The sequence below is a fragment of the Falco cherrug genome, chromosome 10 (assembly GCF_023634085.1).
Source record: "Falco cherrug isolate bFalChe1 chromosome 10, bFalChe1.pri, whole genome shotgun sequence".
NCBI classification, from domain to species: Eukaryota; Metazoa; Chordata; class Aves; order Falconiformes; family Falconidae; genus Falco; species Falco cherrug.
In genome coordinates, this window is record NC_073706.1 from 22,199,269 (window position 1) to 22,219,230 (window position 19,962).

At 47.5% G+C, this 19,962-nt stretch overlaps 1 protein-coding gene across 1 annotated transcript in view; it reads left to right on the forward strand.

Annotated features, from left to right (window-relative positions):
* The first annotated feature begins 6,382 nt into the window (after positions 1-6,382).
* Positions 6,383-19,962, forward strand: part of SLC6A5 (solute carrier family 6 member 5) — a 32,637-nt gene continuing 19,057 nt past the window's right edge. The window contains exons 1-10 of the mRNA XM_014285706.3: positions 6,383-6,397; positions 8,790-8,819; positions 8,975-9,502; positions 10,675-10,813; positions 11,965-12,096; positions 12,330-12,503; positions 13,330-13,471; positions 13,912-14,044; positions 16,151-16,285; positions 18,128-18,231. Coding sequence (XP_014141181.1) covers positions 6,383-6,397; positions 8,790-8,819; positions 8,975-9,502; positions 10,675-10,813; positions 11,965-12,096; positions 12,330-12,503; positions 13,330-13,471; positions 13,912-14,044; positions 16,151-16,285; positions 18,128-18,231 — 1,532 coding nt within the window. The remainder of the gene's footprint in view (positions 6,398-8,789; positions 8,820-8,974; positions 9,503-10,674; positions 10,814-11,964; positions 12,097-12,329; positions 12,504-13,329; positions 13,472-13,911; positions 14,045-16,150; positions 16,286-18,127; positions 18,232-19,962) is intronic.

The following is a 19,962-nucleotide window of genomic DNA, read 5'->3' on the forward strand; positions in this document are numbered from 1 at the left end:
TGAAGACAGATTAAATGAGAAAGGTACTCTGGAGAAACTGGCTATTGAAATACCTCTGGTGATCTTCTTTGGCATCTCTTACTGACTCACCGACAAGTGTAGGAGTGAGCTGGGAAGCTTGATAACAAAATGGTCTTTCTTGATACTGAGGCCTGGCTTCAGTTTGCCACCACCTTAGACAGTGGATCAACATTGGATTTTCATATGACCAAGACATTAAATGTATTTGAAGCTTGGTGTTGAAGCTACCCAGAATTTCAGACAGTGAACCACAGAGGTGAAAGTGGTCATTTAAACAATTAAGCTTGTACCTTAGGAGAGCAGTGTCATCTTAATTACTTGGAGAGGTATGCTCCATTTATGCCGATTTCAATATGTAAACTGGTAGAAGCTTACTTGCTTTCTCTTAACTGTTTTTAAGCAATTTAAGGCCTCGGTTTTAAACCCAGTGCCCCAAATGGAATGCACAGATTCTCTTGGGGAGTGAATAGTACTTGTAACTTTTTTTTTTTATTGTAGATGTTGTTGGAGTTGTCTCTTCAGAATTAAAGTTGAAGGTATCCTACAACGCAAGTCTAGTTCAGCACGACCAGAAAAACTCACCGCAGGATTATAGGGCAGAGGTCTGTGCTTAGTGAAGTGCAGGCGTTACGGGATTATGTAGCTTTGACTAACAGCTGAGGAGGCTTTGAATAACGGCCACATGTGTACAAGCTGTAAGCCAGATTCTCTGCTGTGATGCCAGCCCCTTTGAGCCATCTGAGGGTGTAATGGAGCTGAAAAGTGGCTGTGTAATAGATCCCTATCTTCTGTTCCCCAGCCACGGGGTAGTTCCCAGCTGCTGCAGTGTTGGCATACCCAGCTCTCTTGTACCCAAGGCTTAGACCCCAGAATAGGGACTCTTGCTGGACTTACACTGGGAGTCTGCTAGGAAGGATGATAGTAGGTGACACGTTTCCACCAGTACATTTCCCACAGAGCTGTTGAAGTACACTGGGGTAAGTTTGGTTCAGGAAGGGGGGTCGTTACTAATGTCCTCCCAATGGGCGTCCCAGTGAAAGAAGCTGTAGCTGAAAATTTGCCTCTAGCGTTTATTCTACAGGCAAAATGAAGTTAGATTTAACCCGTGACCTTACAAGTTCACTGCCTCTGTGAATGTCCTACAAACCACTCACCGATTTAGACTTACATCCCAACAGTGGGTTGATTTATCAACCCTGAGCAGATGGGTTTCCTCATCTGGCACTCTGCAGGATGAAGTGCGAGATTTTGTCCTGCTGACAGAGGGATCACAGTTTTGTTATCTCTGTATGGCAATCACCATACCCTATTCACTGTTTATTGGGGGATTTTCCCTTTCACAGTGAAAGAGGGATGAAAAAAGAATGCAGAGCACTCTGGCTTAAACAAGCCAAGAACTTCCTATGAGAGACCACAGAAAAAGTTTAAGGCTTTTTTTTTTTCCCCAATCAGAAATCCAAATTACTGTTGTGACTTGCCTTGTGAAATACTGAAGTAGTTAGATGGGTAGGTTCGTTAAGTTTTGGGTTTTTTCTCACAATGGGACCATGTAGTCAATGTTGCTGACTCCTGGGAAAGCTCCCATAGCTTCACCGAGGTGCCTGCTGTGACTTTTCATTCTTACTGAGTTTGACTCGATCACCACAAGTGAATAAAGCAGTGAGTGAAAGGTGTTAGAATGGACTGGTTATCTGCTAGAATCTGGTGTATTTTCTGTGTGATCCTCATGGTGTCCTTCTAGGGCATCTGCCTAGAAAATGAACTTTCATTTTGGATAGTTGTGATACTTCCTTTCCAAATTTCTGATCAGGAGTTCAAGCCTTAGTGTGGTATGTTCACGTGGTAACTAAGATACCACAGTTTGGAGAATTACTTTTTTCAGATTAAGTTGCTGAGAGTGTTAATCTTCATTGATATATTGAAATTTAGCTGAATTGATGCTTCATGGCTGAACAATGAGTGTGTGTGCTCCAAAACTTCCCCACTTGCCAAGCAAAACCACCTTGCAGGTGGTTTAGGCACCTTTCTGCAGGTGACCATCCCCTGTAATGTGCTGTTGGTTCCATGTCCCGCCACGAGCAGTTCCTTGTCCCTGTCTCACTGACCTGCTCCATTTGGGATGGGGGCTGCTGCCAGGCTCCTCTCCCAGCCAGGATCTGCTTCTGTTCCAGCTTCTCTGTCCCATGGTTGCCACGGCCACTGTCCATCACCCCTCTTAGACTTGTGCCAAGACTGAGACAAAGCGATGGGGTCGGTGACGTACAGAAGCACTTGGATTGCTCTCCAAAGCGCTCCTCCACATGTTGCTTTTGCAGCTCTCCCTGCGCAGAGCCAGCATGGATTTAAGGAGGTTTATGTGTCTATTCTCTAATAGTCTAGTCTAGAATGCTAACTCTACTTATGTATTTGTGTAGTTAGAAGAAACCGCTACTGCTAATCCAGTTTTGAGCACCGCTAGTTCAAGAAGATGTATTTTTTATCTTGTTTGCAGTATAAGGACAGGTACATTCTTACCTGAATAGGGAGAAGTGCTGAGTTCAGTGACTGGGCTAGGCTGAGTCTGGAGCTTACTGTGGCACTAGAAAAAATAATCCTTGACTTAATTGCACACTGTTAAATCATGCAAATAAATTTAGAGCTCTAAATAGTGTTTGCATATCATTTTTCATTTGATACATGGGGGAAGGGGCAGTGTTTAAGGCCTGTCCTATTGCAAAGTGGAGGTTCAAACCTGTGGTGATTATGCCCTGTGGTTAAGGCAAATGTCTGAATAAATGAAGAAACGTGTATGTACGGGTTAAATAGCTGTTAGGAGCATAAATGCCTGACCAGTGGTGCAGAAACTTCCTCCAGATGCTTCTGGTTTTCCCCCCACCTGATCCCCCTTTCTTTTAATTCTCTGTTATTTACAGTGGTCTCCACTGAAGGAGTTAAATCTCTCAGGGAGCTGACTGCTTTTGCCAATGAGGATACCAGACTTCGGCAATTAGCTGAAAATCCAAGGGCCATCCAGTGAGTTCTGTGGGTTAAGGCAGTTGGAAGCCAGCTCATCGGGAAATACAGTAGAGCTAAAGTATAGCAGGATGGGCCTGAGGCGTTTCGCAGGAGAAAGATAACAGGTAATTATCACTTGAAAGATTTTACAGTCTCTTCGTTATCTGGACATAATTAACTGAAAGAGGTGAAATACTGCAGCCTGATAAGGTGAACCTTTGTCTTAAGAAAGGGTCCGTGCTCTCTGCACAGGGAAACTGCTCAGCTGAATTAAGGCTGTACAAGTTCCTGTGTATAGGTAGAATGACAAGGGAAGTACAAGGAATTGAAGGTGAAGCATCACTTTGCAAGATCTGGCTTATTGAGACCTGCTTTTGCCGGGTTTGATCTCTCTCTCAGCTGAGTGAGTACAATATTCTCCTTGGCTTTGCATTACGTATCGCTATAGTTAAATCATTATAATGGCTTAAAACCATTGTTGGGTGTAAGAAAAGCCGTAGTTGGGGGCGGGGGGTTATGCATATATTAATATTTCCCTGTTACCCAAAACGGGAATTTCTCTGCGAGATTCCAAAGCCCTGGGTGGGGGCTGATTTATTCACCAGGGAGCAGCTGGAGATTGGCTTTGCAGCCCTGCATCCTCCGGGGGGGACACGACGGGACACCCGACCGTCCCCCGGGCTGCCCACCCCAGCGGCTGGCTTGGCTGAGGTCAGTGCCACCTACCACAAACCTAAGGATCAGGTGAAACCCCCGTTTGACTGCAAGTCAGATACACGAAATGCTGCATACAGATGGGATCAGTGCGTTTCCCAGCTCACCTCTGACACCTCTCTAAGGTGACCGCCTTTAACAAAAAGGCTGTTCAATAGCAATCTTAACCGGGCACTTAAAGGCATTCCCGGGTTCTTTACACTCTTCCTTATCCTTACTATTGTATTTGCCTTTTAGCTTTAAGGAGAAAAGAGTGTAAATGGCCGTCTGCTGTGGAGAGCCCCCCACCCCAGCGGTTTTCCCTGGATTTGCCGGAAAGCTCCGAGCCAAACCCAAAATCCAGGTGAGACCGAGCTGGGAAGGGAAGGAGGGAACCTCCGCTCGGAGCATGGGCTGGAGCCCTGCGAGTCGCTTGACACAAACTGATTGTCCCTCTTCTACGTGGGGACCCCCGGCCAAGCTGTGACTTCAGTGTGGCACTGGCGAGGGCTGCGGCTGGGGGTCCTGGGAGAAAACGGGGAGGGCGGGGGGCTGCAGTTCCTCGCTGCGATGCCTCCATCAGTTTTAGGCCAACTTTCCAGTGGGAAGGAAGGAGGAGAGAGATTTAAGATCAATAGCCGCAGTGCTTAACCCAGGCGTTAAAGCAGGCGGGCGGGGGGGATGTGACCGCAGGGACGGGAGCTGCGTGGGTGTCGCTTGCTCCTGTCGTGACTCGTTTTTTTCCGCTGAGGCACGGCACGAATGCGGTGTAAGAGCAGGAAAGTACGTGTTACAAAGGGAGGGGGGCCAGGGGGCTCCCGGCGGTGCCAGCTCCCCCGCCTTCCCTTGTGCATTTGCTTATCTGCAGAGAGGGGGTAGGGGGAGAGGAGGGATGGCGAGCAAGGGAAGCAAAATAAATCAATTGCTATTTTTCATCTTTGACAAAGTAATTAAGACTCGTTGGTCCGTTCCGCAGGCCGCGGACGGCGCCGGTTTGCGGGCAGCGCTGCCTCCGAGGGCTATCACGGCGGGCAGGGGGACCTGGGGGCTGTTTCGGGGCCCGGGTGGGGTCAGCCCGTTTGTTGTTTGTTTTTTGGTTTGTTTTGTGGGTTTGGTGTTGTGGGGTTTTTTGTTTTGGTTTTTTTTTTTGTTTTGTTGTTGTTGGGTTTTTGGTTTTTTTTGAAAGACTAGAACACCCCCCCCGCCCCCGCCCGGAGTAGTCGCCCCCCACCCACCCTGCGGCGGTGTGGGCGGCCCCGGGGGGCTGTGCCGGTGGCCGTGGCTTTGGGAAGCAGACAGGGACTCCTCCGGCCAGGGCAGGCTTATGGCGGGGGTGGGTGACCCCCCGAGGCAGGGAGGGGGTGGCGTGTGCCGGGAGCTGCCGCCAGGTCGTTTTCCGTAATCCCTCAGGTATCGTCCTCAGGGCTGTGAAGAGGCAGTTCGAAACTAAGAGCGAGCTCAGAAAAGTAATTCTAATTAGAATTTAACTGACGTTAAACCCCTCAGTTGGAGGGATTTGTTTTGTTTTGGAAAGGAACCATTCTTCCAAACCAGGCGCTCGGAGCAGGGCCGGTGCCCCCATCGGAAGCCGCCCGTGGGCGGGCAGCACCGGCACGGCGCGGGGGGAGCTCGGCTTCACCGCAACCGGCGCCGGGGGGAGAGGGGTAGGGGGCGCTAGGAAAAGGGAAATGTTTGAAATCCCAGCCATGTTTCTCTGGGTTTTCCTCTCGTCCAAAACCGGGTCCTTGGCTCCGATCCTCAGCGAGAACCTCCCGCCGTGCCCCAGCGAGAGCGCCCTTACCCGGTGTGCGGGGGAAAGAGGGGAGTGCTCTGGCCTGTGCTGAAAGTAAAGGAGATCGATTCCTCTCGTCCAGGGGTGAAACTTCGATTTCACGTTTCAGTGCTAACGGGGAAAGCAAAAAATACCGCTTAGAAAAGCATGAGAAGAATGAGTTTGGTCGGTTTTCGGGGAGGAACAACAACAACCAAAAAAAAAAACCCAACCAACAAAAAACCCCACTAAACCCAAAATAAGTCAGCCCTGTGAATCTAGAAAAGGTTTGGGGGTCTTCAGGACCGAAATATTTATTTAACTGCTGCCTTGTCGCTTATGATTTGGTCCGTGCTTTTAGGGACATAAATGTAACCTGAAGGGCAGCATCACCGAGCTAACGACCTGCTCCCTGCCCTGGCTCCCGGCGGGTTGCGCTGCTGGTGGAGGATGCCCTGAGAAGGAAACCCTGCAAAACGCGTCCGATTTCCTCCCCTCCCCAATAAAACTGGCTTCTGTGTGCACCCGTCGATTTAGGGGTGGCCCGGAGAAGAGGAGAGCGTGGTAGGACGGAGACGCGAGAGTGTATTTGAAGAGAGGAACGTACACAGTCTAGGCACATGGTGTGATTGAAAGTGTGTATGGGTAAAAATACCTCTATGTGCGTATTATAATTATATACTTACAGTACAGGTGGGGCCCTATGCTTGAAGTTAACGGCAGCCGTGTTACAAACACGCTCCCAAGCTCTGCTGTAAGGCGAAAGCATTTTTCAGCTGGGAGACGGGATCATCTTTTCTGCAAAAACCGATTTTCAATGTTCTGCTTTGCTAGCTTCCAATCTCATTGGCTTTCCTGGCGCTTTTAATAACTCTTAGGGGTGAATTTCTGCTTACACCCGCAATGGCCAGGGATGAGGTACAGGACCTGCCGGGAACGGGCAGCCTCCGCGGCTACCGGCGCTGCGGGCAGCTGCCTGCAGTGGACCAAGGTGGACCCTGACGGCACCGGGCAGCCACAGGCTTTGCGGAATTGTCTGCGGTGCTGTGTGGTTTTTTTGTGGTTTTTTTTTTTTTTTACTCTGCCCGCTGAAACGAACGTTACTAATCCATAAAATCAAGGACGTACAAGAAATGCATGTGATGCTGGCGAGTTTAGCCCCCTTCTCCCCTCCCCTCCCCGCATAGGCGCACACTTCGCATTGCTTACGCTAAAATACAAAATACTCTCTGGAGAAGCTGACGCTAGCAGAGTGTATAGTGTATGCGGAGGAACAGCGGCTCTGACGCTGAAACAGCTGGGAAGGTTGCTTAGGGAGCATCCCGATTTGCCAATGCGCTTTTGATTTTTGTCAGCATGAACAAAGTTACCTTGTGCGCAACAAATCTTTGAGAAAGCCCCTCAAGAAGCGAATAACGGTTATGGGAAGTGCTTATGGGTGAAGTTGTAAAAACGATTCTGACTTTTAATGAGTAATCCCCCCCCCCCCCCCACTTCTCAGACATAAATGCTTTGATGGGTGGGGGAAGAACACCAACAACTTGACTGCGGTTGCCGTCATCTTTGCTCCCACGTAACTATTCTTAAGATAGTTTTGAGGAAAGATTGCTTTATTGTGTGTATCGTTTTAGTTTAACTAGGGCTGAGGGTTTCCCCCAGGAGGCACAGTAAAAATAGACGATATGGTGTTGTGCGGTGAGAACAGGGAAGACACAGTTAAAATGTGTTTGTGTACTTGTTACACAGCGAACTTCTCTGTGTATAGGTATATGGAGATATTTATATTTAAAAATATATAATTTTTATACATTTATATATAAGCTACGCTAACGTTTAATCCAACTGTGAACTGCAGAAATACAGGAAGGAAAAAAGGGGAAGTTGAATCACACACTGTAATAATAAAGAGGGGGGAGAGGGGTAGAAATGGAAGGTTTCTCCCCATTTCCCTCTTGCTTTAGGTGCAGTAGTACGTGTTTCTCACATGTTCCCTCTAATTACCAGCAGGAAACTTCTTCCGTGCTCTTGCTGGATTTGGTTTAGTAATCAGCCCCCATATGAGTCACACGGAACACGCAAGCCCACTGCCGCGTGAGTGACAGCTAGCCGGCGCTCTGGCTTCTTGTTGTCCCTTTAAAATCTGAAACCAAGGGTAATGATTTATCAAGCTCTTATTATCAAGAAAATGTCAACCGAAGGGCACCTTGCTATGCACTGACGCAAACCCAGTCTTTCCCAAGGAAGTATAGAAAGCTTTGCTCTGGATTGGGCAAAATCCAGTCTGCCAGTTGCCTGTACTGCTGTTTTTACCTCTGCCGAGTCAATCTGTGGCTGTTTAAGACATGGTAAGTGCTTGATGGCTTTGATGGTGAAAGCGGCTGAAGGGAGGGAAGCGGTGCCGGAGGGGGAGCTGTCCGTGGTGCTGCCGGCGCTGCCCGCGGAACCCGTGCGGGGAGCCGCCCGCAGACCGCGGTAGGGCTGCTGTCGAAGAAGGAGGCGCCGGGGGAAACGGTGGTACCCCGAAGTGCACTGGGATAGTGAGCGAGTCCTTGCAGATCTCATCCCTGACGCTGGGAGACGTGATAAAGACGGAGAGAATACCTGTGACAGAAACAGTTCCGTGAAACCTTCTTCTAAAAAAGAAGGTTTATTGGTGAAGCTGACATTAAACTGATGGAAAAGGTAGGGTTTGTCTGCAGTTGTTTAAGGTATAAGAAGAATATGCATTCTAAAATATAATCCTAAACTGGAGGGTAAAGCGGGCGTGGCGGGCTGGGACTGTCGTTAATAATCTCTTTAATGAATAAGGAATGCTTTAAAAGAAATCTTTAGTGTTGCACGAGTCAAAAACATAAGAAAAAGAACAGGGAAAGTTAGTTGTTAATGACGTTAATTCCGCTGTGGTAGTGTGCTTATTTTTGCGCTTCACTGTCTTGCTGTCGGGTTTTGAAAGGTGGCAGCCAGCTCAGAAATGCTTACTAGCACTTGTTTTTTAACATCTCTGGCTGCCTACAGGGCAGCTTGTCTATTGCCCATATATTAAAAAAAAAAAAAAAAGAAAAGAAAAAAAAAGCGCCTATGTGCATTGTTGAATGACAGAAAGGAAATGGGGCGTAAAATTAAAGAATCTTTCTACACTGGTGATAGGGAAGGGAGAATCCTACAGTCGTGATGTGAAATCTAACGAGGTCTGGCGGTGCAGTGCTGTAGAAACACTTATTTAAACTCGAATTACGGGTTTGCAGATGCTGGTGCGTTTTGTGTGTGTTTCTTCCGAGTTTTTTGTGTACCTTACTGTTTTTTCCCCCAGAATATTAACGTTGAAAGAGAGGGCAAGCAGGTGAGCCAGGGCACCTCGAAATTCTGCAACACTTTTCTATCCAGATTTTCTAGCGCATGCGTTTTGTGCACGAGGACAGAATTTTGTAGAATCTCTGCAATCCCAACATTTTTTTTTCTCCTTTTGTTAAAATATGTGACGTTGTCAATTTTTAGGATTACGCCGATCCCAGGGATATGAGCAAGCAGACTGTGAACAGTCCTGAAACCGTTGCTCCTGGACCCAGTGAAGGGGCGGGAGTTGTAAGAATCAGCCCCGAAAATGAGCCGCAGAATGCCCCATCGCAAGCCCTTGCCGCGATGGCCAGGCTTCCCCGATCGCTCTCGAACGACAACAAAATACTTTCTTTCGAAGAAGCTAAACCAAACGATTTTGAGAGGACCAAAGTCGGGATCTGCAAGCTCAGCAGCACCCCGGTGCAAGGCAACTCCACCCTGCGGAGAGAATCCCTGGAAACCTTTCCGTGCAAGCACACCCCTGGGGCAGGGGCCGCCGGGCAAGCTGCTATCCCTCACTGCAAAATTCCCGCTTTGCAAAGCACAGACGGGGACGCTAATCTAACCCTTGGTAAGAGCACACTGGAGCGAAACAACGCCAAAGGCGCCTGGGTGACCTTGAGCCAGAGTACCGTGGTGCTGGGCACAGATGGCAACACTTCTGTTCTTCCTGGCAGAGTGGAGGGGGTAAGTTGGCTTCTTAAAGAGTTTCTCTCGACCCTGTCTTCACCCTGGGGGAGTGAGGGGTCTTTCCACTCAGTACCCATTTGGAGCTGGTCCCCAAACCAGTCGGGGATGGGGCTGTGCCGCGGGGAGGGGGGGAGGAGGGAGGGGAGGAGGGAGGGGAGGGAGAGGGTTTTAGAGAAGGTGCTATGCTGCTGGCGGGTGCTAATAACGTCATATCGGTATAATCGATAGTTCCGGGCTAACCCCAAGGCGTGCACGGTGCCGTGCCTGCCGGTGTATCCCGGTCCCGACCGGCGGGACGTCTGTGCGCGCCCCCGGAGGCGGGGGCGTGCCTGGCCCTTCCCCCTCGGCCGAGTATTTGAGAGACTGTACCCAAAAATACAGCAAAATACAGCAACCCGACCCCCCCCACCCCAAGACGTCAAACCCCGCCAGAGCCTGGCCCTGCGCCCCAGGGTGGCTTTGCTGTGGGGGTGTGCGAGGCCAGGAGGGGGTGTCCCCTCACCCCGTCCCCTCCCGCCCGCATCTGGGCTTACCCTCAAAGGAGTAGGGGCGGGTTCATTCTGTAAAAGCGGTTTTTTATTTAGTTCCTGTGTGCTGGGGGAAAGGGCTGGGCCCCCGCGGGCCTTGCTGCCGGCGGTGGGTCCTTACCCACCCAGAGGGCGCAGGGACCTCCCGTGCACCGGGGCATTAGGAGTCGGGCGACCCCCCCCCCCGAGGCCCCGTGTGGATGCCAGCGCCGCCGGGAGATGCGCATTGCGGTGCCCGGGGTCTCCGGGAACGGAGTCTTAGGGCCGAGCCCTGCGCATTTCGCCCCCGGAGGAGCTCCCCCGGCACCCCCGGGCTGCAGGCGCCGCCTCCGCTCCCTCGGGAGCATCCTGAGGGAGGGTTGTGGTTTAAAAGCCCCTCTCCTGGCTTTTTTCTGGCAGAAGAGAGCCCGGGCAGGGGCTTCAGGAAAGGGGAGGGTCCCGTCCCCCGTCCCGTCCCCGGGTCTCTCCCCGGTGAACCACGCAGCCGCAGCCCCGCGATGCTTGTTTGCAAAAGTGGCTCTTTTCCGATCTCTCTCTCTCTTTTTTTTTTTTTTGTTTGTTTTGGTTTTTGTTTTTTGGGTTTTTTTTTGCTTGGTTTGGTTTTGTTTGGTTTTTTGTTTCCCCCGCTTTCCCCCCTTTTAGGAAGACGATGTAGGGGATGAAAATAAAGCCCGAGGGAACTGGTCTAGCAAGCTGGATTTCATTCTCTCCATGGTGGGTTATGCAGTAGGGCTGGGCAATGTCTGGAGGTTCCCGTACCTGGCCTTTAAGAACGGGGGAGGTATGATGGCTTCTTCCTGTCTCTCTACCTGCAGTACCGTACGTGCCTGAGCCCGCCCCTGCCTCTGCGGCGGGGAGAAACCCCAGGGCAGCACCCCTTGAGCTGAGCAGGGGGCCGGGGGCACCCCCGGACCGCCAGCGGCTTAGTGAAGCCCCTGGCTGCGTTCTCCTGGTGGTCAGCTCTGAGAGCAAGAGAGCTCCGGCGGGATTTCGTTGAAAGGTAGCGGTTTCCTTAAAAACCGCTGGGACGGGTGTGTGCTGGCCGGGCAGGGAGGAAGATGAGGAGCGGGGTTGATGGCAGCCGGACATCGAGCGGGGGCCACCTCCGCGTGTGAACCCCCCCGGGTCTGAACCCGCTAATGGGGGAGCGGAGGACGGTGCAAAGGGTTTTCGAGGCGGGGGAGTCACACGAGGACGTTTGAACCCGGGTCCACATTTTACTCCGTGCGGTCTGGGGGGTCCCCTGCCCATCTCTCGGTGCCCCCGTTGCGAAATAGCCGTTTGGACGAAGCGAACGCCGCTCGGCACAGCCGAGGAGAAGTCACGTCAGGAAGGGGGTTTGTGCTGTTAATAGTTCACAAGGGGAAGAAAAAGTTTATTTGCGGAGGTTCTCCCGGCAAAGGCTCTTATTTAAACTGAGAATTTTAAATAAGGGGGTGGGGGTGTCGCTGCGGTCAGGCTGCCCCGTCATCGCTGCGGACGGCGATGCAGATGTTCCAAGAGCCATTTTACCAGAGCGCGCTGACGATTTCAAACTAAAATCAACTTTTACCCCCCAAAGGTGACCTTTCTTTTTATCACATATAAGAACTTTTAAGTGGGAGGTGTTAAAACGCTCCTTTCACAATAATACCGCCTCGAGCAAATGCTGGAAGGGCAGAAAGCTGCGCCCCCCGCGCCGGGGCTGGGCGCACCGGGGGTCGGTACAGAGCAGAGGAGCTTTAAGGGCTGCAGGTCTCGGCGAAGTTGCCCCCGGTGTCGGGGGGGATGGGGGCGGTTTCGGCCCGAGAGAGCCCCCCAGCCTGCCGCCTCACCGTGCTGCGCAGCGAGGCGAGGCCAGCCCAATGTGACGGCTCAGGCGGCGCGGCCCCCCCGCCTCTGTGCGCGATGATTCAGGTTGTTCTCTCTTTTCTCCCCCTCCTCCCCCCCAAGGTGCGTTTCTCATCCCCTATTTGATGATGTTGGCTCTAGCTGGGATCCCCATTTTCTTCCTGGAAGTCTCCCTGGGGCAGTTTGCTAGTCAGGGCCCCGTGTCGGTCTGGAAAGCCATCCCCGCCTTGCAAGGTGAGCGGAGCAGGAGCCGGCCCGGTTTGGGGGAGCATGACCTGCACCCCCTTTCTTGCATGGCTTAAGCACCGCCGCCTCCCTGCGCCCCCGCTCCGCAGCCGCATGCTACGGGCTCTGCCGCTGGCGGCTCCGCAGCCTTTGCGCGCAACTTGCGCGGCCCTCGCCATCGCCCTGCAGCCGCCTGGCCCGGCACTGACCCCCGTCTCCTCTCTCTCTATCTTCTCTCTCAGGCTGCGGCATTGCGATGCTGATCATCTCGGTCCTAATAGCCATATATTACAATATTATTCTGTGCTACACACTTTTCTACCTTTTTGCGTCCTTTGTACCCGTGCTCCCTTGGGCTTCCTGCAACAACCCGTGGAACACGCCAGACTGTAAAGATAAAAACAAACTTTTGTTAGGTAAGTTGGGGCAGGGTGATTTTTTTAAATTTTTTTTTTTTTTGAGGAGTGTGTGCCCGTGGTGTTTTTCTAGAGCTTTCCCCAGTTCAGCTGTGCCCCTGGGAGATGCCGGGCAAGGGTCCTGGCACGGAGGAGCCGTCGCTTCCCAAGCCCCTCTGGAGCGCTCTGCATCATATGGGCTCTTCCCCAACTTCTGTTTATATTTTTCCTCATCGAGGATAAATGGAATTTTTCAGTTATAATGCTGAACAAAACCACTTACCCCCCCACCCCCCCACCCTCCCCTCCCGGTAAAAACTGCGTACAGGAGAAAGCACGGAATGAAATGCTGTACCTGTCGGCCCCTGGGGGCGGTTGGCGGCACCTTCTTGGGCTTTACCAGGCGCGTTTTAACGAAAACAACGAAACCCGTTTTTGCAAAAGGCCCAAAAGACGCAATGATGCGCAAAGGGGAAGAGTAAACGGAGCGAGGAACCTGCGGGAAGCGGGGCCGGTGCGGGTCCCCGGCCCGGCCCGGGGGCTCCGCAGCGGCCCCTGCCCTGGCGGGGGTGGGTTCTCCGGGTGGGCACAGGTCCCCTCGATCCCTCCGGCTCTTTTTATGCCTTAGGCGTTGGGATAGAGGGGGGAAATCGTCAGGGACTTGAAGACCCGGTTCTCCCGGACCCTTACGGTTTCTGTAAGCAAAGTGTTCCAGAAATCTGACAGAACAGAAGCTCCAGTAATGTGTGTGAGCTGATGCTTCTTGTTGTCATTTTACACCCAACCTGAGAAAGAAAAAAAATCTAGACAAGTTCTTTTTCTCTGTTTTCCCCTCGTTTCTTCCTAGATTCTTGTATTATTAGTGAGCATCCAAAAATACAAATCAAGAACTCCACTTTCTGTATGAGTGCCTATCCAAACTTGACTATGGTTAACTTCACCAGTGAAGGAAACAAAACGTTTGTCAGTGGAAGCGAAGAATACTTCAAGTAAGATCTTTCTTTATTTAGAGATGTTGCTTTAATCTTTCTCTAAAATCCACCCTAACAGACAACAAATCTCTCTTTGGAAGACTAGAAATAGAATAGCTAAGGACAGCAAATGATACCCGCTTTTTTCTGCTTAGGAATGATGACAGCTAAATTTCAAACTCTGGACTACTTGTGTTTTGTTCCTGTGGTGCTTAGCACAGCCAGGGTATTGGCCCACGCCTGGCATTTTTATCTACTACTGCAATGCAGATAGATAAAATAATACATGGTGGGAATCACTGGAACCTTCTAGAGAAACCACTGAGAACGCTGAAGCAAAACAAAATACTGTAGAAATTTGCATTGAATTACTGCCTGCCGTTGCTGTCATTAATTTTTCTGCTTTCTTTTTTTTTCTTTCTTTTTTTTTTTTTTTTTAAATTCTGTTTTGTTCTTAGGTACTTTGTCTTGAAGATTTCGGCAGGGATTGAATATCCTGGTGAGATTAGATGGCCCTTGGCACTATCTCTTTTCCTAGCTTGGGTGATTGTATATGCCTCCCTTGCTAAAGGAATCAAGTCATCAGGAAAAGTAAGAAAAATATTTGTGACAGTACACTTGGAAGAAAGCAGCACGCTGCTTGAAGGGAATGACACTCTTGTTGAAGGCAATGAATTACTGAAAAATATTTGCAGTAAATGACTAAGTCTTAATGAAATGCCCTTATCTTGTCCGTGTTTTCCTGTCCAGCCAAAACATAAAAAAGAGAAAATTTTGGTTCAGCATTTGTTCCCTAATCCTCAGTAAGTTTAAAATGAGCCCTCAGTGGCTGGATGGCAAAAAAGGTGCCTTTGGCAGCTGTCTCTATTCTGGGTGGTGGTCATTGCAGTTCTGCAGTCATCTCGCATTTCACTGAAATCAGGGAAATTGTGGTGTAAATTAAGATGTTAAGCAACCCATTTCAGCATCAGAACCAAACTTAAATTGGTCTGTGGTGAGCGAGCAGAGACAGCACTGATCTTCTTTTCCCAGACATTTGTGTGCCATCTAAAACTCCTCCCAGCCGTAACCCAGCTCCTTGCTCTGTTTCTCAGACATTTCACATGCCATCCTCTCCCTTGCCCGTCAAATCGGCAGTTTTCTGCTGTGCCTCCTAACTAGCAACTGTGACGAGGGGTAGCCTGTCCTCTCGTTGGCATGGAAGTACAGATTTATGAGTTGGCCAGGCAGCTGGCTGGGCAGAGAAATGCAGCTTTTTCTTCAGCAGCAGCACTGGTTTGGGTGTTTGGTGGTGTTTGTTGTTGGTTTTTTTTTTTTTTTTTAAACCTGCAGGAATATGGAGTATCTGAGACTTCTCCATCAATGCTGCTGCAGTTAGATCGCACGTTAAAATGTTAGATGATGACACAGCATAAACCTAGCCTATTCACACAGAGTGGGCTGGAAAAGTAAAAAACCTAGGCCAAAATAGCTGTTTCCTCAGATAAAGATAGTGCATATGCAGACATAGCTATGAATTGTCTAGAGCAGGGCATGGGGTTTCTGATTCCAGGGCATCCCTTGGCATGTAGAAGGCGATGACATCTGTTGGGAGGTAGCCTGGGAATTAGCAGAGAATCCAAAGACTCAGAGTGCCAGGGAAAGCAGAGATCTCCGTGCCCCCTTGGCGTGGTGGGACAAACTGTTTCATGAAAGGCCAGAGCCAAGAAACAGCTGACGTACAGGAGAATAACCGGGGTTTGGATGTGGCAATAGGTATTTCTTTAAGTGAGTCTTAGTGGCCAAGAAAAATATTGACTCCTTGGTGTCAGGGATAGAAAACCTGGATTTATGAGTCCAGTATGTTCACTGCACATTCATCAGGGCAGCTTCTTGGATCAGCAAAGAGAAAGTTGGGAAAGTGGTTTCAAAAATCACTTCAGCTCGGAGGGTTCTGCTCCTTGTAAGATTCAGAGGTTCATGTGGAAAGGATTTGAAATGCTTTTGGGTAGAGTACAGCTTAGCTGGCTGTAATCTAGCCATTGTTTTTGACCCCAGAGGGAGCTCTGCTCTGTACTAGGTAATTATTAAATCATTAAAGACACAACCTCCGTTGTGTGTTTAGGCATTATGATGATTAGGTCTATCTGGATCATTTCACTGACTTTTTTTTTTTCATTGGGACCATAAATATTGTTATGGTGATATGAAAGTATTAAGAGGTACAAACAAGAATAAAAAAGATCTTTTGGCTTGGTTAAATACTGATAAATATATAGGAAAAATAAAGAAGTTAAAGTGTTCTTGAATGGCATTGCTCATTTCATTTCCATTGAACTGTGTTAGTTTACTCTGGGCAAGGATGAAAAGTGACTATTTTCACTTAGCTGTAAATTCCTGTTGTTCCTCTCCAATCTTTCTGCTCGGCTTTTTCTTTCCTCCTCTGTCTAAGGTCCCAACTCCCACCTGTGTTGCTATTCATATTATTCCTGCTCCCAGCAGCAAGAAGAGCTGTAAAATTTCAGGTGTCCTGGGAAATTACCCTGTTGTCTTCCTAGTTTATTCCCTGGGTATTGTCTCTGAGCCTGAGTAACTGCATTCTTCACAGGCAATAGTGTACCACTTGAGTCTGCAACCAGCCCGCGCCCCCCCACCCCCCACCCCCCCTTATGGATCCAAATAAGCCCTTCCAATAATTTTTTCTTTTTGTCTGTCCAGGTGGTGTACTTTACAGCTACGTTCCCCTATGTAGTTCTCATAATCCTTCTTGTAAGAGGAGTAACTCTACCTGGAGCTGGAGCTGGAATTTGGTACTTCATCACACCAAAGTGGGAGAAGCTTATTGATGCTATGGTGGGCTTATTATTGCACTTATACTTCTGCCAGGGTGAATAAATCATCCAGATTTTAGCATCTGTTGCAAGCAAGTGTGTGCAGAGGCAGCATTGCCATTTGTGGAAACCTTCTTCATCTTACGTGGAGTGTTGTTTTAATGGATGTTTTTCATTTGTGTGCACATATCTATAATAATAACATTAAAAATGTTATGTTATTTACTTCATATTTAATATTTCACCTGAATCTCTGGAAAATAGGGAATTAAATAGGAAGTATAGAATTTCATACGCTGGTGTCTCTTGGATGCTACCTTGACTTGAACAAGCACACAAAGCTTTTAATAGGTAACACAACAAACTTAGCTGCATTTCTTGAGAAATGCTCTGAATAGGTGTATGTAACAGGTTGAGCAAATGCTGGGATGTGAGTGCCTGTGTGGTAGCCTTAGGTGTTATAAGGCAGGGGTCTGGAGAGTGAGCGGAAGCCTGAGCTGAAAGTTACAATTCAGACTCTTTCCTCGAGAAATTTAAGAGGGATTTTTAGCAGCACCTCAGGAAATATACTGTGGTGTTGTTTTCTTTTTTTCTTTGCCCCTTTAAGAATTTTTTTCCTCTATCAATAGTGATGTTGTATCACATTGATAGATGGACAATTAAGGCTAAAACCACTTTGTGGATGAACTGTTCAGATCTTAATTTTCTTAAGATCTCTGTATATAATGGATATTTTGATTTTTTAGCAATGAGAGTATTAAATCTTTTGCAAACAATATAGAAATTAATTTTGCACTAAATGTGAACATTTTTGGATCCCACATTGTGCAATTAAGGAGGTGACAACTGCTGCATTTGGCAAAATGGGGCTGTTCGTATACACTAAGTATCTGTATAATGCTGGGTAAGCATTTGCTAATATTTAGGCCAGTGTCTGTTTTCAGTTTCCTTTGCAGTGTAACATGAATTAATATCACACTCAATTAGATGAAGGATTCACTGCTTGCTGGCCGGTAACTTTAAAGTAGCATTTAAGTAGTATCTTCACACTGGTTAGTGTGTGCATCTCTGTGCATGTACCTGTATCTCCATTTCTGCACGGTGGACTTGGGTGGAAAATCAGACTTTGTAGGAAACCTTCTAGACAGAAACACCAACGCTTCAAACATTTTGCAAGTGATAGGTAAGACCAACTTATCTGAAATGCCTGGCAATTTAGAAATGCTTAGTCTAAATGCACTGAAAGCTTCGAAGAACTTCGTTATAGAACAAATGATGCTGTTTGGTTGTTTTGCTTGTTTGAAGACAGACTTGGCTGAGCTTGTCTTGTCTTCTGATGGGAGGAAACTGAGCCCTTGTGTCTAAACAGGCCTAACAGGCTCTGCTGTTGGATGGGCACCTAATGATAGAAATTTAATTTTAGTGTAATCTCATTGTTGTGCCTCATAAGTAGCATCAAGCAATGCTGCACTTCTATCAAGAAGATAAAGTATTATTTAGGGCCACTGGCAGATAAACTGACAGTGCCTGATGCAGATTTTTCCTCTTGATTTGTTTTTTCTTTACTGAAGGTGTTTGAACTGATATATATCAAGCAACGGAATTTGAATATTTGTGCCTTCCATATACGACCAAGTTTATATTGTCATTTTTTTATGGGCTCGGCAAGAACGGTGATCCTTATCAAATGGGCACTATGTATTTCGGGGCAGGGTTTTGCTTTTAAATGTTCTTTTGACATCCAGTGTTCTAAAGTTCATTTAAACTACCTATGTGTTAACCCCCCATCATTTAATAGTGTTGTTGATCTTTCTAACACTCTGCTGAAGTCGATGCTCTCTCCTCTCCTGTCTATCTTACTTAGGTTTGGAAGGATGCTGCCACTCAGATTTTCTTCTCCTTATCTGCAGCATGGGGAGGTCTCATTACTCTCTCTTCTTACAATAAATTCCATAATAACTGCTACAGGTATGTGGGAGTGAAATCCATCAGTCCTATTAAACAGGTCTTGTCTAAAACCAGTCATCCTCTGACTTGCAGGCATCTGGTTTCAAAGACCTTCCTTTTCCTTTGGTTCTCCTTTTCCTTCTTTTCCTGTGGTTTTTGTGTTGGTTGGTTGGTTTGTGTGTTGTATCTCCTCCCTTGCTCCTAATCTACTAGTCTCAAGATGAGCCGTAGGCTTATTATAGTTCCTGTTCCCCCCCGGCTCCTTGTTTTCAGAGTCAGCAGTTTTAGGTGGAGGGGCAACCTGGGAAGCTGTCGGCAGCTGGGAGCACTGGTATGGAACGGTGCTGGTCAGGAGCCTCTGCTGAAGGGCTACCCAGGTGTAGGCTGGGCTGAATTTTGCTGTGGCGAGATGTGGGAGTTGAACGTGCAATTTCAATACACGTGGTTCTTGTTTCTCCTAAGTGTTGCTATTTTTTCCAATTACTCTTAGCGTGGTTTTACATGTGCAAAGTTATTTCAAGTTGTGAAATTTAAAATCACTAAAAGCTATTTTTACAAGGAAAAATAGTCATTGTTCTGGTAGCATAGTATGGTCTTCTAATCAAAAAGCAAGTCAGATAAATGTCTGCAGGTGGAAAAAACAAAATCAAGTGGCATTAGTAGAATACTATTTTAATGTTTTTAAAGCCAATCTCGTTTGTACAGAAGCAAACCTTTACTGATTCCTGCAAGGACAAGGTGCTCATCCAGGACAGCCACCAGCTGGCACAGGCACTGTCCCAGGGCTGTGCTGAAAACCATTCCTGAGTCAAGACTTTAAAGCAAACACTCCTTGGGATTTGAACTCCCATATCCTATAACTTCTAAGTACTGTATACAAAACGCTTAGCTTTAAGAAGAAAAGTGGATCAGGATTTTAAAAAGGGATTACAAAAACATTTTGAACTAGTGTTCAGCAGTAATTTAATATCCTTATCTTAAAATATGGATGAATAAAGAACAGTCTTGCACACTTAGTTGCTCCAACAGTCCTTTGGGTCCAATTTTAAAAAACGCTTGTCCTTGGCTTTGATTTTTTTCTTGATGAATGAATACATTCAGAATATCAGGGCAAAAAATGGCAGAAGCATCACGCTATCTTGCTGCATTAACGTAGCAATGTTTTGTTGAGTTTGGAAAATTTGAAGAGATACACGGTAATGAAGTATAAAAATCTTACGGGGCCAGTACCAAGTATATGCTTAACCTGTGTTAGAGAGGGACATGGGAGACCGAAGCAGAAATAATTAGAAAAGCTTAGTTACTTCTAATCTTTTTAATTTTACAGCACGTCTTGAATACTGAAATGAAGCATGACTATTTTATCTTTCAATTTTTATATTAATTACATTCTAATACTGCAGATAGTTTTCAGTGACATATTCATTTTAAACATAATTAAATAATTTTATTTTCAGTAAATTTACATAAATTCACTTAATAATGCATACCTAAAATATTTTACCTAAAATATTTAACACATGATGACTCCAAGCAGAACATTGTAATTTTTTTTTCTGGAGACCTGAAGAATTAATCTAATTTTTCCTGTTAAGAGATGCTCTGTTGGAGATTCCAGGAATTTGCCAGCTCAGTGAGGTTTTTGACAGTTTTTCAGGTTGTACTTCGTTCTGTTCCTGACAAAGAGCAGTAAGAATAAGAAGTTCTAGCCAACTTTAAAAAAAAAAAATTAAAATGATTGACTCGTTTGTT